We start from the raw sequence: 16,973 nt of genomic DNA, 5'->3' as shown, positions 1-16,973 counted from the left end.
GGGCATATGCCACCGTCCCCACATCCTTCTGGGGAGTGATGTCTGTCTGTCAGGTGGGAGACAGCCCTCACAGGATATCCGGCACCTGGAATTCACAGCTATAAAATATCAAACATCTCTTGAGCTGCATGTGAACATGCACCGATGATGAAATTGCTCCAAACAGAGCTGAGAATAGAGCGCAGTGTGGGTTATTGTTGGCTCTCTCATTCCTGATAAAGTTTGCCAGTTCCTCCCCTGGTGAGCTGCTGTTTATACAGAACAAGTGCTGGTGGATTCCCGGAGCCCTGAGCTGCAAGGACAGCTGCGTTGGCTGAGCATGAGGGTAAGAGAGGGGGGAATTTGTAGGAACAGTCAGGAATATGGCCAGTGGGTACTTCATAGGCTCAGGAAGCAGTGGTGGAGTGGTTTGGGGAGAGCTAAATGGACGAAATGTTCTGAGCATCAGTGAAATGGAGATGGAGTGAAAAACATGGTGTTTTGGAAGTGGTGTGAATGGGCTGAAGAGAGGGGCCTCGGGCAGAGAGTGACAGTGACTGCTGAGTTTCTGGGATTCTGCACTGTGACTTTGTGTGTGGCTCTGTCATCACACCACAGTCCTCCCCTTGGCTGCTCCCCTAACGTGCTACCCTGACTCTCTGCACAATGTCAGTGAAGGGCAGACTCAGCCCAACCTGATGGTTTCCCTTGAGCTGTTGGTCCAGGCCAGTTTGAACTCCTCCAGTGACTGCTGGCATTGGGATCTAGAGGCTCTGGTGTTCAAGGAAAGCTCCCTCCTGACAGCCACAGTGGGCAAGGGGGAGCAGAGCATATGTCCCAAGGGATATGGCTGAGGTCCTATTTGAAGCAGCAGACCACTGGCCAAGGGGCGGTGGGCAGCTTAATTGCAAGGGAGCACACACACCTTGTTGGGGGCTGAAAATGATGATCTGGGTAAGCATCTTCCATCACTAAATTCTGCGATATGGTAGATACACAGTCATATTGGGTCTGTGATTGCTGAGTCCGTAAGTGTAGTTGACGGACTAGGTTTACCTAAAATACCCTTTAAGAAAAAGCTCTTGAAAGATGATTACAGAATTGAGACACCATCATTTAAAACTGCCCGAGGCAAACTCCTTTGAAAATTGCAGCAGTGGAGGGACAGAGAGAGAACCGCGTAGCCCTTGATTGTAGTGTCGTTCCCTCAGGACCCGTCCCCCCTCCCCCTCAGTTTCTCATCTGATATGAGAGAGAGCAGCAGTAAGATTCCTCATCTGTCTTATGAAAATCCGATTCTGAGTGGCTCTGATCAAACCCAACTGGCTGTCAGCAGCGGTGGCCTTGTGTGGAGGGAGGGAGGCTTCTGAGGAGTTGCTGGATGTGGAAGTGTCATGGGTGCTGCCGATCAAAGAGGCATTTTTTTAATAAATATATATAAGAAAAAATAAAAAAACCTAAGGATTTAGCATAAAAGAAATGTAGTTTGTCTTGTTTTTCCGGCGTAACATGAAGAGGATGAAATAAAATCAGACACGCCTGCTCCTGAACATACTTCCACAGGAGCATCCTGAGAAGCTGCTTTCCCTGCCACACTAATGCCCTAATGCAAAATCACTCATCTCCAGCATTGTTGAGGAGGGGTTTGTGTTTCTGAGTTCACCAGACCCTCCCTGGGCACTTTGTGCCTTCTCATCTGCTGCCCCACCGCCTTCTGAGTATGTTTCAGCAGGGGAATACTGCAAAGGAACAGGGAACAGCCTTTGAAAAGAGGAAAACAGATGTTACTGAAAAGGAGGGCAGGCACAGGGCTCTGTCAGGGGGCTGTTGGTAAGGCTAGGAGGTGTGTTACCACTCTAAATGCTGATAACCTCAGGAATATGGTGGACTCCAGGTCCTGAGCCTGGCCTCCAGTCTCTCCTGTCTTCTGCTGCTGGTGAACAAACCTATACATTAAGAGATGCCTCATCTTTAAAGCCATCAGTGTCTGCTCTTACTTCTTGCACAATACAAGGCATGGATTACTGCCTGTTGAAGCCCTGCACTGAGCCCAGCGATTCATCTGACAGGGCTGTTCTGTGCTCTGTCTCTCTTCCACTTCCCAGGGGTTGAAACTGGGCAGAAGCTTTGTGTCAGCAGCAGCCTTGGGAAGCAGCAAACATGCCTGATGCCTGTCCCCAGCAAGCTCTCAGGTGAGGAAGAAGCCATGCCACACCAAGCAGTCTGTGAAAGCACAACACTATCGAAGCAAGCAGAGTGTCTCATGGACCACCCGACCTCCCAGCCAGTCATCCATCTAGCTGACAGTATCATCAGAGCTTGGTGGCTGAAGAAAAAATTATTTTGTCTGATGCAAGGCAAATGCATAATCTTTTAAGGCAAGGCTGGAGGGTCAATACTGAATCTGCTGCGTGACCTCCGCTAGATCGTATGAATCCTCTGGCACCCGCTCACTGCGTGACTGTTCCCATCAGCTTGGCCAGGTTGTGCTGTCGCTGTTCTCTTCTCAAAAGGGTGCTTTGGGACATGGGACACTCAGGTTATCTTATGCTTGTCTCAGCTTTTAAGGCAGTGCCCTAGTAGCTGTGGTACTGCCTGCTTTTCACTCTACTGTTTTCATCTCCCTGCTGGCTGATCAGGCAGGTACGCTGTTCTGTATTGGCCTACTAGTAGGGCAATTTCAGTCAGGGAAAGGCATCCCTATGAAATTAATGTTCAAGCATCCAAAGAAGTGTTCTTTATCCTCTCCATTTGCCTGCTACTCTCCTGAGAAAGCTTCCAAGAGGCTTCAAGCTTGTTTGTGTGTTCAGCAGAAGCTGTCTGTGTCCCTTGTTCCTTATGGTTTTTTGAAGATTTTTTTTGCCTGTTGCTTTCCACTTTTTTCTTTTTTTTAATTCTCCATTTTTCCACTTAGAGAGAAAAATTATTTATTGCATTGAGATGCGCTAATTAAAGCCATTTTCTGGTATTTGGTTACTGAAGTGTTTGATGTCTCTCTGACAAGACCATGAAATGCACGGAGTGTCCACAGGGACAGAATTTGCTGAACACGGTGCTTTGTAAATGAGGGGACACAGTGTCGCAGCAGCTCATGAATATGAAACGCCCATGATGCTACCTCAGTGGACTTGGGAACACAGATGAATCCTGTCATGTGCTAAATGAGACCAATTTCTTTCACTTAACTTCATCTTCAATCAGACCTTCTTCCATTTGCCTGTTTAAAATTCCCCAAACGTGATGCAGAAGGTAACAGCATTCAGTAAAACAAAAAGTTTTGCAGCAGCAGAGATATTGTAATTATTTCAGTTTTACAATTTATGAGCAAGCAACTTAAACTAAAGTTAGTTTCATTCTTATGCCTGCTTAGTAGCAGGGGATTGCCAGCTCCAGAAGCCACTACCCTCTTTGTGTTCTCAGGATATGGTGGCGCGTGGACAGGGAGGGCAGCACGGTCCCCACTGCAAGAGTGTCCATTCTGAACTGGCCTTTGAAACGCTCACCCAGTTGGGGGAAGTGAATCAGGCTATGTGAGATGGAGTCATTTTTTTGGATGTCAGGGCGTTGGCTCAGGAGACTCTTAAAGCAGCTCAGGGAGAAAGTGGCAACCATACTGCTGACTAACTGCAGGCCTGACCTGGGACATGGTTTCTAGATCCAGCTCTTCCACTGATTTATTGCCTGACCTTGAACAGATTCTGTCTGTCCCCACTTATGTGCTGTCTTGTATCTAGCAGACAACTTAATTCTTTGGGGCTAGGACCAGATCTTACTGTGAGCTTGCAGGATTTTAAGGGACCCAGCCTGCAGGTGTTGCTACTAAACCAAAAATCAGCTCTGCCTGGGAGGGGAAGCACAACTCACCAACTTGCAGGAGCATCTGGATATTAAGGTGATGCAGGTTCTTCTGCCTCCTGCTTGTTGCTTTCTGTGGTTGTCTTCCTCAGCTGTCAGTAAGTTATTTGCTAAAGGGTAAAAAAGGTGATGGTTACTGCATGTACTCTAATATGAACATATAAAGCCCTCCTTTGTTCATGACTTGAAAAGCTGCTGTTCCTTGCTTGTTGCCTGGCTATCTGCACGTAGTATGGGTCACCCTCAGTCTTTCTCCTCCATCTTTTCCTCCTACCATCCACACACTTATGCCTTATGCTGTTGGTGTCTTGCTATCTTAGCCATGAAGCTTTTTTTGTAAGACCTAGCTCAGTCCAGCTATTGTAATAAAAATACTATTTTTACTTGTATGCTGGGACTTTGATGTTTTGAGACAATCAGTTTGGTGCAGTATATTATAACTCCCCTGTTAAGCAACATTTGGTACTAGTGTCTCCTACCCGACCCTAACTTCTGCATGGATACACTCATTTTGGTTTCATTCTTTGTTCACTCTTGTTCACCATCATCTGGTAGGTGGAGGCGAGTTCGCATTTAGTGCTCACTCAGTTTTTCACATCTCTACCATGAGCAGTTTCTAAAGCCAATATCTTTTTTCTTTATGGGCTGAGAAATCCATCAGGAAAGGCTTTGTGTTACTCTGTTCCCAGTCATTTTGAGCCATAAAGAGAAGCCTCATCCATTCCTCTTTGAGGTCACTGCATGCGCTGAGTTTTTATGTTCCCCCTCCATCTTCTGTTGCATACACTCATTTCTTCTGCTTGTAAAACACTACCTGACATGTGTGTCTACCTATTCTCCCCTCCCTTCAGCTAAAATGAAAGCTGGATACTCGCTCTTGGGGGGAGGCTGTCTTTTTTAGGAGCACTCACTCTGGGAATGTTATCTGACATAAGAAATGGAGATTCAGAGGAGTTCTCTCTGGGGGAGACTGGTTGAGGGAGGTGGCATAGGTAACAGTACCTTGCAGCACAGTGTTCAGAGGCCAGCCGGGAGACCTTTGGTAAGATGGTTTGTACTCAATTTGTTCCCCTTTTTAATATTTTTTTACTAGAAACTCAACTTTTATTTTAATTTTTCTTACCATTAGTATCATATCAGTTTGTTCTGATTTCAAAGTCTGCAGGAAAGTGGGAGAAGAACAGCTGAAGCTATAAGATTTTCATGTTGCTTCTGAGATTTGCCTACAGTTTTGATTAAAATCGGTTGATATTAAGCTATGGAAGCTGCTCTCTCCTCCAAAATGCAGCTGAGTAATACAACCTTCCCCCACCCAAAAGCTAGAGCTAGACTGCAGAGAATCACTTTTTGTTTCCAGGTTTTGAAGCTACCCCTTCTTCTCAGCTGCAAAACATTTTCTTTTTGTAATGCACAGGCCATTTATTCACTTCATTGCAGTGACCTGCTGTCTATGAAGGTGTTTCCTTTTGCACACAGCCAGCTCTTTAGCATGTAGGTATATTGTGCAATCATTTCTAAAGTTTACCTACCTGGCCACTGAATTCAGGCATGAGAACCTGGACAGTAAGTTACGTGTCAAGATTCTGCACCAAAACCACAGGCTTATCAGTGTGATGGAAAATTATCTGAAACCCTCACACTGAACAGGAGGGAAAAAAGTGGATCACAGAACAAATACACAGAGTGTGGGTTCATAATGTAACCTTGTTGGAAAAAGCTGTATGAGTGCTGGAGTGTGAGACTGGGAGGACGTGGTCCTGTGAACATTTCTGCATGTACTAATGTTATATGTAAATAACCTCAGTGCAGCTAATGGGGATACTAAAAGTAAAGCATATGCCTACACTCTTGCAGCCCACGTGCTTCTTCCCCCTGCAGTTGACATAGTGCCATGACTTGGCCGTGCTACTAGAGGTTACTGGAAAAAGAGATGTGAGTCCTAAGAAGAGCAACAAAACCAATTAGGGAGCTGGAGACTGCATGTGGGGAAAGGTTGGGTCCTTGGGGATAAAGTGAGAACTGAGACACTTTGCAAACTGTACAGAGAGAGAAGGGAGAGGGATTCTAGAGAGGTGGCACCATGGGAATTGGCAGAGGGAAGAGGAAATTATGAGTAATAAGTGAAATAAAGACTCAAATATTTCAGGGCTGATTTGCCACTGATAGGAGTTAGCCTGGGGAGCTGATATTTTCTTATAATTTGCGACATTTTTGTTCTGTTTCCTGTCAGTCTCTGACAGTGCTAAAGGACATTGCTTCTGCCTAGGAATGGACAAAATCACCCGCAGTTTGCGGTAAGAGCAAGCATGTGCTGGCCTTTGTTGGAGGGGCTGGCAGGAGCCCCCAGAGCATTTCCAGCTCTTCTGTCTGAAACATTTTCAAAGCGCCTAGAAAATATTGGAGCCTTGAATTTCTTTTGGAAAGAATTTCTATGTGATTGACTGGATTTTGCTAATACAGAGTAAAGGTAGTGTTCTGCAAGGGGTTTGGGAATGTCTCCGTGGAATTCAATGGCAATGAGATAAAACCAGCACTGGCAAATCCAGGACTCTTTGGGAACCTGAAAAATGGTAGGGGCATCACTGATCTGGGCCCTAAGTTCACAGTTTTCTCTAGTGCAAAAAGAGATCAACAAAAGCAAAAGGGAACCGGGAAGAGGAGACGCCAGAAGCAGCTGCCAAATGAGCACCAGGTGAAGAAATTCAGTTTGCTGCAAACACCTTCCACATTTCTGCTGTCAAAAGAGGATAATGATCCGACCTTCTCCTGCTACAGGGAATGCTGCTCTGTGGGCAAGGGCAGCTCTGTTCCCGGGTAGTTCTTCATTTAGTTGTGTTTGCTGTTCAGAACGTTCAGAATCTTCTGCTGAAAAGGATACATTAGCTCAGGAGAGATTAGACTGTTTCTCATCCCCATGCTCATTTGCCTGGACCTAACAGGACATCTCTGCACAGTGCTTCGTTCTTCCCCTTGCACCAGTCTCACCAGTCTCTTCCCTCCGTGGTATTTGTTGCTTATATACAGAGACTTTCTCCCACATTACCACTGAGCAGGTTTTACCAGCTGCCTCCACAGGTCAGTCTGTCTGTCCATGGAGATGCTTTTGGCCCATAACTGCATTTTGCTACAAGTTTTACCAAGAGCTGGGAGCCCCTGCAGGGAAGAGCCAGCGGGATAGCAGCTTCTTCCGTGTATTGTCCCTACAAGCAGAGGGGGGACAGATCTGCCCCAAATGCCCAGCGACGATTCACTGGTGATGCATTTATTGCATATGCCTCCTCCGTCTAAGGGGCAGCCTGGGGGCCTGTTGCTGCAGTTTCCCTTTAAATGTCTTTGGGAAGTTTGCTGTAGTCGGAGAGCTGTTCTGCAGGCACCTGCCCCTTGGGCGGCTGGGGAGCTAGAAGGCACAGCTCTGCTGAGGCCAGCCAAGCTGTCACTGCCTTTCACTGTGGCCAGGCTCTCACGGCAGCCCCTGTCCTGCTCAGCCTTCCGCCAGGCAGCCAATTAGCAAGAAATCCCACTGTGTGGCCAGCTCCAAACGGCCACTGCGCCAAGGCCTGGGCTGACCCACGTCCTGCCGCAGCTGGGCGAGGGCTGCCTCCCACCCCGCCGGCCGGCCAGCCGGGGGGATGTGCAGTGGACGTTCAGCAGGAGAGGGCAGCTCAGAGCCTGTGAAGCTCTGACAGGCGGCCGGACAAGGGGCTTTTCAGGAAGACCCTGCCCGGAGCCCTGAGCACCACAGGTGGGAACGTCTCTCCAGCTGCTGAATATTCATCTCAGCCTGGGCCGCAAAACGGGGCAAAGCCAGGCCCAGCTGCCGTCCAGCAGTAGCATGGCCGTGCTGCCGACAGCCAGGAGCAGACTGCTCGCTCCAGCATCTGCGCATTGTGCGAGTGAGACCTCTTCCCAGAGCTGAACCACCAGCTTCTCCATGGTCTGAGGGCTCAAGGTCTCTGGAGAGCCTTTGTGGCCTTGAATCTTCAAAGGAGCTCTGTGCTGGTGTACTCTGTCCTTGCTTTGTGCCTCCAGTTACCTCTTCCTCTCTCTGTTTTTGCTCTCTCAATCTCCAACAGTTTACAGGACTTTGTCAAATCAGAAAGCATGCAATGCTCTCGGAGCCCTGCTCCTCTAGCAGGATTCAGTGTGCACCCAGTTCTTCCTCCTTTCCTCCATTCTTTTGTCTCTAGTGACCTTTTTAGGTGGAGTAGCCGTAGTCCTTGTGCTGGGAATACCCAGTGACCCAGATGTCAGCCATTCCAGGGTCACACTAGAAATCACAAAAAGGTTTATGACTTTACAACTGGGTGCATCTTCCCTAGTCTTTGTGTCTGGTAGACCACTAGCGCTTCCTTCCTCAGCTATCAAGAAGGTCACAGGCCTCTGCACAGTCTGAGACCCAGCCAGTAGCTCCTTCAGCATGTAGTTTTACATGCCTTCTCTCAGTTTCCGCCCCACAGTTCATTTCTAACGGAGTCTAGGTGACTGGTGGCTGAGCTAAGCAAATGATAACACATCTCATAAGAAGCAAATTCTTGCCAGTCTTAGGATGATGGCAAGTAGGCAGCGGGGTTTAGTGCAGCTGGCTTCTTTCAGCTTCAAGTTGTGTTCAAATGCACGGCCCATGGCTATGGAGTCCTACCCAGCCCAAATCTGCTCTCTTATTTCTTTTGACCCCAAGCTTCAAAGCTTTATTGGCTTGTTTTAATATTAAACAATATATTTTAATAATTGCTAAATAACTCTCTTGTGTTTTCCTCTGATAAGAAACAGGCTGTTTCATATCTGTGAAGCAAGGGAACCTTTGTCTCTAGTGAGAGGAGAGCATAACACTCCCCACTTACTGCTGCTGCTTTCTCTTGTTGCAGACATTCCCGTGATCCCTGACTTGGAGGAAGTCCAGGAGGAAGATCTGGCCATGCAAGTGGCAGCTCCCCCCAGGTAAGAGCACTGCCAGGTGTTCTTGAGGCTCTCATCAGCAATGCGAAATGGCTGGTGAAATTAAACTCTATCTTATCTCATGCTCTCTGGTTGTCAGTGGCAGTGCTATTCAGCAGGATTCGATGCTGTGTATTGTGGCACTGGGGCTCCAAGCTGAACAGTGCAACCTTCTTGTTTCCTATTACACAGAGAAAGCAATTACTGCATATTCTCTCTACACATACAAAAAATACATTAGAGTAGCATGTTTGATGTTGCAAAATGAAACTCTCAAAAGTTAGCAATTGCTTGATCAAGGTTGCCTGTATAACCTCAGATGCCTCCAGTACACATTATTATCACACACACTTTGATTATGCACGGTCGTAGGCTGCTTTGCCCTCCACAGGATATCCTTCTTACTCAAGTGCCGAGTTAATTTGCAAAGTACAATCCTGTTGTTTGAAGGTGTTATCAGAATAGTCTTGGGGTTAGCTCAAGGGAGACCAGCAAGTTTTAAAAATGAAAGTTTTGGGGGTTTTATCTTAAACGTATCAGTAAAGTCTTCTCTCCCCTGTTGGGCCTATTGCCAAGATCACAGATTGGGATTTCTACTGACCCTTATTTGGAGGGGTGGGATATCTTACTCGTGACCACAGATGCCTCTCTCACAAGTATGGAGTAGGTATTGTAATTAAATAGCTGTTAACAAAAATAAATGACACTTCATAGTAGAAAATTTAAAATTACTTTGTCTCTCACCAGAGTTCGTGTCTTTGTGCTCTCTCTTTTTTTATAATCCCATCTGTTCTTCCTGTATCCATAGTCTCCCTGCAATAGAAAAGACAAGTCATTTTCATGGACAAACAGAAATTAAATAAATATAGGTGTTTTCTACAGTATTGCATCACCTGCGAGGGGAAGCATGGCACAACAGTGTATAACCTCCCTACCCCGTGTTTCTCTTTGGAGGCTACATTTTAAGAAATTGTGTTTGATAGCTGTGACTCAGCTCAGACATGGAAATCACAAGGTCTCTGCTATTCTGTAGCTTGTATGGTGGGGCTCTCAGACCCAGCTGGGTCTGTTCCAATGTTCACTGTGTTCTTGTTTTCTTTCTGGCCCTTGCAGCAGTCTTCCCTCTGGCATGCTGGCTTCTCTGAGGGAGTCTGTGGTCTCTCCGCATCCTATTGTTATGCATGTGCACAGCCTGGCACGCAGATTTGTCAATGACTGTTCATTTGCTGAATGAGATTTGCTTCTGTCTGGGGACACCCATCTCAAGAGTCCACATGGGTGATGTGGACACTTGCGATGGGTGCCACCAGATTCCTGTTCATGCCACCCATCTCAGATGTGCTTCCATACTTACCCAGGCTTGTTCTTTGACCCCTTCTGGTTGCAGTGTGCAGGTGAACCGAGTGCTGACCTACCATGACCTGGACAAAGATCTTATGAAGTATGCTGCCTTTCAGACTCTGGTAAGTGGATGTTGCTATAGGGTGACCAGCGTGACTCCCTCTCCTTCCAGGCTTCCATCATCCTCCGCAGTGATACTCAGCTGCATAAAATACACAGCCCTGTCATCCAAACAACTTCCAGTCTGCTTTCAAGTCTCTTCCTCTCTTCCTCTCTGCAGTGTGGCTTTCATGCTTGTTTGTGTCTGTAAATAGTGTGGGTATGGTATCTGCTCCTCAGATGAGGCTCCTGCTGTTGTCATGGGCAAAGTATATGCCCCTTAAGAGGCAAATGTTGTGCCTATCTCTAGCAAGACCTACCTGGTGAAATGATGGTGTCCACTTTCTCACTGTCTGTAAGACTGCGACTGTGTCTGTTCATAGGATGGAGAGGTTGACCTGAAGCTTCTCACCAAAGTTTTGGCTCCAGAGCATGAACTACGAGAGGTAAGTCTTTCTTTTGTGGGAACACCAACAAGGCAGCAGCTTCTTATGTGTCTCAGACTATGAAAGTAAGCCTTTGTCGGTGGGGTAGAGGAGAGAGATGAGGAGGAGCTTGTGAAGAGGAGCTTGTCCAAGAGAATGCAGGTCTGCTTTCCCCAGCAGATTATTTTAAAGATATATAGGGCCTTCTCTGTGTGAAATTATGGCATCACTATGATTGGCCCCCTTCAGTATGAAAGAGCTAGTAAGGAAAGGGCCTAGCACTGTCACAGATTCCTGCAGAAACAGTGCTCTGTGTATTGTGTTTTGGTAGCCACCATAAGCTTCAGGTAGTTCTGCAGAGTGGTACAGAGGGACAAAGGCAGAAAGCATTTGGGGTTTGGGCAGAGGTATGTGTTAAAGCAGGACAGAACAACCTCAATACAACTGGGGGGACAGGACTTGCAACAAAGGATTTCTGCAGCTCGTTATTGCATATGCTTCAGCAGAAGTGCAGAAGGGTGGAAGATTTTTATGGCTCCTCTTCACACCCTGCCTAGGAGTATCTAAGATTAACAAGTATCAAAAAATCTGTCCTTTACGGAATTTTGAAACGTGGATTTTGGAACAATTCTGTCAAAATCTTTAAATTGTAGCAGGGATTCACATTTCATTCTGGCTAGGATTCCTGTTCTAGCCAACTGAATCTGAGACTTCCCTGGCAGGGGCAGCTGCCATTTAGTTTCTCTCTTTGTTGTTCATCTTGAATATTTGTTATCATTCAGAGACCTTTGGGTGTCACCAGTAACATTTCAGCATGTTTGTCTTTTTCCTCTTGGTAGGATGATGTCAGCTGGGATTGGGACCATCTCTTCACAGAGGTGTCCTCAGAACTAGTGACTGAGTGGGACCTGGGACAGTCTGAGAGAGAGGACCACCTCAGTCTGCCCTAGAGCACTGGCACACCAGACATCTCATACATGCATCCCTTGTAAATAGTTTAGCACTTTAATTTTCTATTCACTTGTTTGTATTGGAAAATTTATTTCAGACATGAAAATAAATAGGACCTTGCTTCATAGGAAAACTGGCTCGGGAGAAGTTTTGGGTATTTTGTAATAAAAATCTTTGTTCTCAAAAGAGATTAAGAATTCTAAACACAATAAAATATTTACTTATGAAGAGTCACTTTCACCTCACTAGCACCTTTGCAAATTAACTGCAACAGTTGATCTTTCCTCTACCAAAATGCAGCTGCTCTAGGGTGGGCCATCTTACAATGGAGTGTGTTTTTCACTGATGCCTGTCAGAGAAGCTCAGGCTGATAGGATTTGTTTGCCTAGGACATCAAGATTACCATCTTCCTCACAACAGAGGCCACAAGTTGTCAGGATACCCGTTTTACATTTCATCCAGCAGCCTCCAGCCATCCCCTGCTAGTTTAACCTCTCTCCTGGAACATTACCTCTGTATTGACTCAGAGGAAGCAGCATCACCTTTTAAACTGCCAACACTGCTTCTAACAGCACCTCTTTTTTTCCCTTGAGATGTCCCAGCTAAGTTCTGACCAGGCCTAACCCCGCTTAGCTTTTGCAATCAGATGAGATCACAGCCTGAACGGAGATAGCTTCAGGCAAGAGGTAGTTTGCAAAGAAAATACTGTTTATTCCATGCACGTGAAAGAATGGAGTCTGCTGCTCTGAAACAAGGTAACTCCCTGGTGGGTGTCTCCTTGGAACCAAGTAACCTACTCTTACTGTCATCTAAAGAAAAATCCATTTAGCTGTTAATGCCCTGTCCCCATAGAACTGTGGTCATTATTTGCAGGAAACAGTAACATTACTTCTAAGCCGATGTCCTTCAAAGCCTTGTCCCGCTGGAGAATCTTGCTATATACTTCTGGGGGACAGTGCAGCTGCTGGGAGGAAGGCTTGCTGTGCTGCTTTTCTTAGCTTGTTTGGTCGGTCTAATAGAGCACTGCATTCCCACTCTTGTACTAACAACAGGACAGGTCAAATAACTCACTGTGAATTCAGTACTCTGCAAAATTTCAGATCAGAGTTGATGGGCCAAACAATTCTACCAACAAGAGAGAAGCAAGTGGGTCCCGGTCTGGGGCCACCAAAATCAGTGGAGGCTCATCTGTCTCAAGGAGACAGTAAGTTTTTTTACAACCAAGAAGTCTACCCTATAAGTAGAAAACAAGGCGAGACAGAAGCTTGGGAGGCCAGTGTATGGAGGATAATCCCGAAGTCTTTCTCTGAGCAGAGAAACTTGTTTTGGTATGAGCAGAAACTTCCCAGCTGAGCTAGCATCTATTTTTCTGTGACACCTATGGTTCTTGGCCAAAGAGGATTTAGAATGCTTCCATACATTGCAGGAAAAAAAAATAAATTCAGCAAACTAAAGTAGTTTAGTAAATCAGACAAACCCAACAAGCCAGTCTGAGAGGAAGAGAATGGTAGAGGGAGGAGGGGATAGTACATGGATTTGCTCAGTTCATCCCTCAAAGATCATGGAAAAAGCAGAGGCACTCTCCTCTCAATTGCAAACTCTAGGACCGTCCAGTGTGGGTTCTCTCCCTTCTGCTTGATCTGAGGTTTTAATCCACACTGCTCCTGTAAGCTGCTTGCCTGGTATCACCTTATTCAGTGGTATCTGCTTCCAGTGAGACTCCAGCCTCTTTGAAGCATGAAGCAAACATAACTCTGTGCCCTGAGAATGAGAGGACAAACTTTGGTGGTTGCAGGAGCAGCCCAAAACAGACTACCAGTACCCCCACTCAAACTTGGGTCTCTGCACCAAGTCCCTACCAGTGAAGTAACTGTCTTCCTACTATCATGCTGCGCTTGCCTCGGGTTTGTTGGAGGAGGGCAGGAAAACAACATGAGCAGAGAGAGGAAGGGAGGCTGAGAGGTGAGCCCACCTTTCTTCCTTCAGTCAGTGTCGCAAAGCATAGGAGGCCTTGCACTTTTGGGTCACCTCATAAGACCATGCAGTCACCCAGTGCAAATCAACCAGTTTTCAATGACTACAAAAGCTGAAAATGCCCAGGCCTGAGGCACAAGAGTGGGTGAACTACGAATCCAATGTTTCTGGTTGCCCAGCCTCTGAGGTATGGTGTGTGATATGTGGCATATTATGTGTTGCGTTTTCTTTAGGGCTTGGGGAGGTGGCATTGCTGGCCACATGGAGCATTAAGAGTGGGTAACTAAGCAGTAGTTAGGACTGCAGCTACCGAGTGCTCTGTGCAGGAGTCATGCCAAGCCCATTGCTCCTCGAGCAGCACCAGCAATCCTGGGCTGTCTCCAGGACGGCTCGCAGATCCATCTTCTGCCTCCAAGAGCTGCTCTGATCATCCTGGGTGGGCAGAGCACTCCTGTCTGGCTGCTCTCCCAGCAGGGAGGAATGAGAAGTGGAGCTGGGCTGTGCAGCTGTGCTCAGCCCCTCAGAGGCCACAGGGGCTCTTCGGGAGCCAAGAGGAAGATGAAAGCACCCTCCTTGAAACAAGAGCAGGAGGGACATCGGACCCTGGAGATCCTCCTGGAGACCGTGAGAGGTAGGAATGGGCGAGGGCTTGGGGAGGGCCATTTGAGGCAGGGTGTGGGGAAGAGGGGGCCAGGAGCAAGAGTGGGGTTTGTGGGAGAGGCAGGGTAGGGGCAAGAGGAGCAAGGAGGTTGAATGATTTGGGAACAGAATATGCATAAAATTTGGAGGGGAGTGAGGCCAGAGCAGGTGCTGGTGGAGAGCCAGAGCACAAAAGCATAGTGGGAGCTGAAGGAGGCCTTTGCTGATGAGCTGTGGTCATGTTATGCTGGAGGAGCTGCTCTAAAGCTGCATAAAATCTCCCAGAAGAGTGTGCTTGGGGCTGGGTGCCCCCCTCTGGCTTGGGACCCTGGGCAGGGATGCTCTGGGGTGGGAGGGAAGCGTGTGCAGGCCAGGCCTGTGCCCACTCTGGGACCCTGGGAGCCCAGCAAATACCCAGGCAGAGTTTGAAAGCAGGTCTTGAAAAAAATCACAGCCTCATTTATTTTAAGGTGGGAAGATGTGGGTTTGATCATTTAATCTGACCTGCTATAATACAGCCCATGGCAGACTCCAGTGAGATCTGGCTGAACTTTCCCTGTCTTTTAGAAAGGCAGATAGTATATTTGAAAATCTTCCCTGGTTAGTTTTTCTAATAGATAATTGCCCTTATCATTCAAAATCTGCTTTATTTCTATACTCAGTTTTTGAGTTTCATCTTCTCTTCCCTAGCCTGCTTATGATTTCACCTTCCCAGTTAAGCCATGCTGTCAGATATTTTCTCCTTGCTTCAGTATTTATGTGCACTGTGATCAAGTTGTTTCTTTAATTTCCTTCAATAAACTTAATAGACTGAGACTTGTTTCCATGTCTTTTCAATTCCTTCCCCAGCTGGAGGAGGGAAGGTGAGTGTCTGGCTCCTGGCCTTCCTCCAGCGAACTGTTTCCACCCACCTTCCTTTCACAGTCGTATTTTGGTTGCAGAGCTGGGAAGGTGACTGAGACCTGTTGCTTCTCCTCTCTCAAGTCCTGGTGCCGTCAGAGGAGAACCCGCTCCTGTTACTCTCCTTGCTAAAAAGAAATGACAAGGTGCTTTTGCATGCCTGGGCCAGCTCTTGGCTCGTGGTGATGCACCAGTGTGTATTGGCTGTGACAGAGTTGCCTCAGGGACCTGCATTTCTGAAAAGTCCCATGGAAAGAGTGTGCAAAGGAAGAAATGGCAGGTGTAAATTTCTTCTTGTAGCCTGCAAAGGTGTAGCTCTGGTTGACCCTCAGGTGAGGTGAGAAGTGAGAGCAGTTTTCAGAACAGTGCAGCCGGTTCCTAGGAACTCAGATCAGCCCTCTGGGCTGTGCCTAGCCAAGGAACAGAGCAGTAATCCCTTGTTGGCCTCCACAGACCCATATCACAGAGGGGTAAAGCGAGGTGCAGTGGTGTGCCTGGGGCCACACAACAAACCTGTGGCAGAATAAGGGTTAGAAACGAGGAACCTCATGTTCCTGATTCAAACATGGCTTTCATATACCTGGTGAGTGTTTCCCATCTTCAGTTCGAAGATGGCAGTTCAATGTAGAGAGTCTTGCGTCCTGCTTACTCTTTGTTCTGCTCTGTTCAGACATTGCTGAGGCAGAGCTGCAAACCTGTCGAAGTGTGTATTGTCAACAGCATGTTTAGCTCAGTGAGCTGATCTGGGGTGTCTGCCCAGGGGCTTGCTGGGATTCTGGATGGGTGTAAATATCTACCCGCAGATAGCCTCTTGCAGGCTCAGAACTCAGTAGTCTACCTGCACAAACGGCAAGCCTCATCACAGATGAAGTAAAAGAAGTGCACAAAGGAAAAATTAATTCTAGGTCCTATCAGTTTGAGGAATATCTGGTTTTGCTTATAATAATAGATACAATATTTATAGAGCTTCTTGGTGGAGATGCCTTACTGGAGTGCAGTTTGTCAGTGGTGGGGGAATATTGAGGCTGAGACAGCGTACACTGGAAAAAAAATGTAGAAAATAAAAGCTGAAAAAGAGCCAGAGCCAGCAACTTTCCATTAAAGAGCCTCTTAAAGGGACTCTGGCTGGCTGTTTTATTAAGTGTGACAAAGTGATGGGAGGTGGGGGGGAGCTCCTATGTTAATAAGTTGGAAAGGCACCGCCGTTCCTCTTGCCTGAGCGTCTCAGGGAAAGTGGAATTAATTCATGGCATATGCTCCCAGCATCTGCCGCGGTGACCCGGAGTGGCGGGAGCGCAGCGCCAGGCAGCGCGAGCCAGAGCCCGTATTCCCCGCTCCTCTCTCGGGCCTTGCTCGCGCCTGCCCGTGGCGGAGCGTGGGGGCGGCGTGGCGGCTCCGGCTGAGCGCGCACCCCGCCGCCCACCCGCCCGCCTGCTGCCCTGGGTGGGATGTCGCAGCCCATAGCCAGACTCTTTCTGGCTCTGAAGAAGAAGAAATGCTGCAGACTTGGGAGGGCGAAAGGGGATGTTTGAATAGAAAAGAGACCGATTCGAATGGAAACTAATCCAGTTTTGCCCACAGCCTTAATTCCTCCTACAGCAGTCCCTGACCAAGTCCTCCTTTCTCCAGCCTTCTGGCATGTTGTGAGGCTCTTGTTTCCCACTGCGTCTCTACAGATCATTTGATCCACTCCTCAACAGAGAGGACAGAGGTTGAATTTGCTGTTAGGTGGGATTTCATTGTCTGTTTAATGGCTCCCAGGAAATAACTTTCCATACCTTATTTCCCCTCCACTGACCTGCACCGCAGCCAGGAGCAGTATCCAGCTAGTACAGGTGGGTGCACTGTGTTGTTTCTAGGCTGCAGCAGTCTTTG

At 47.4% G+C, this 16,973-nt stretch overlaps 1 protein-coding gene across 1 annotated transcript in view; it reads left to right on the top strand.

Moving 5' to 3' along the window:
- IFT43 (intraflagellar transport 43) overlaps positions 1-11,713 on the top strand; it is a gene marked incomplete at its 5' end in the record, with an annotated part of 45,470 nt that extends 33,757 nt beyond the window's left edge. Inside the window, 4 exons of the mRNA XM_082318963.1 lie at positions 8,700-8,772; positions 10,157-10,232; positions 10,593-10,655; positions 11,474-11,713. Of these exons, the coding sequence (XP_082175089.1) occupies positions 8,700-8,772; positions 10,157-10,232; positions 10,593-10,655; positions 11,474-11,584 (323 nt within the window). The 3' untranslated portion in view covers positions 11,585-11,713. The remainder of the gene's footprint in view (positions 1-8,699; positions 8,773-10,156; positions 10,233-10,592; positions 10,656-11,473) is intronic.
- Positions 11,714-16,973: the final 5,260 nt, after the last annotated feature.

Source organism: Platalea leucorodia, assembly GCF_965183815.1.
Source record: "Platalea leucorodia genome assembly, chromosome: 7".
NCBI classification, from domain to species: domain Eukaryota; kingdom Metazoa; phylum Chordata; class Aves; order Pelecaniformes; family Threskiornithidae; genus Platalea; species Platalea leucorodia.
Note: the sequence above shows the minus strand (reverse complement) of the source record. Positions and strands in the feature narration are given on the sequence as shown.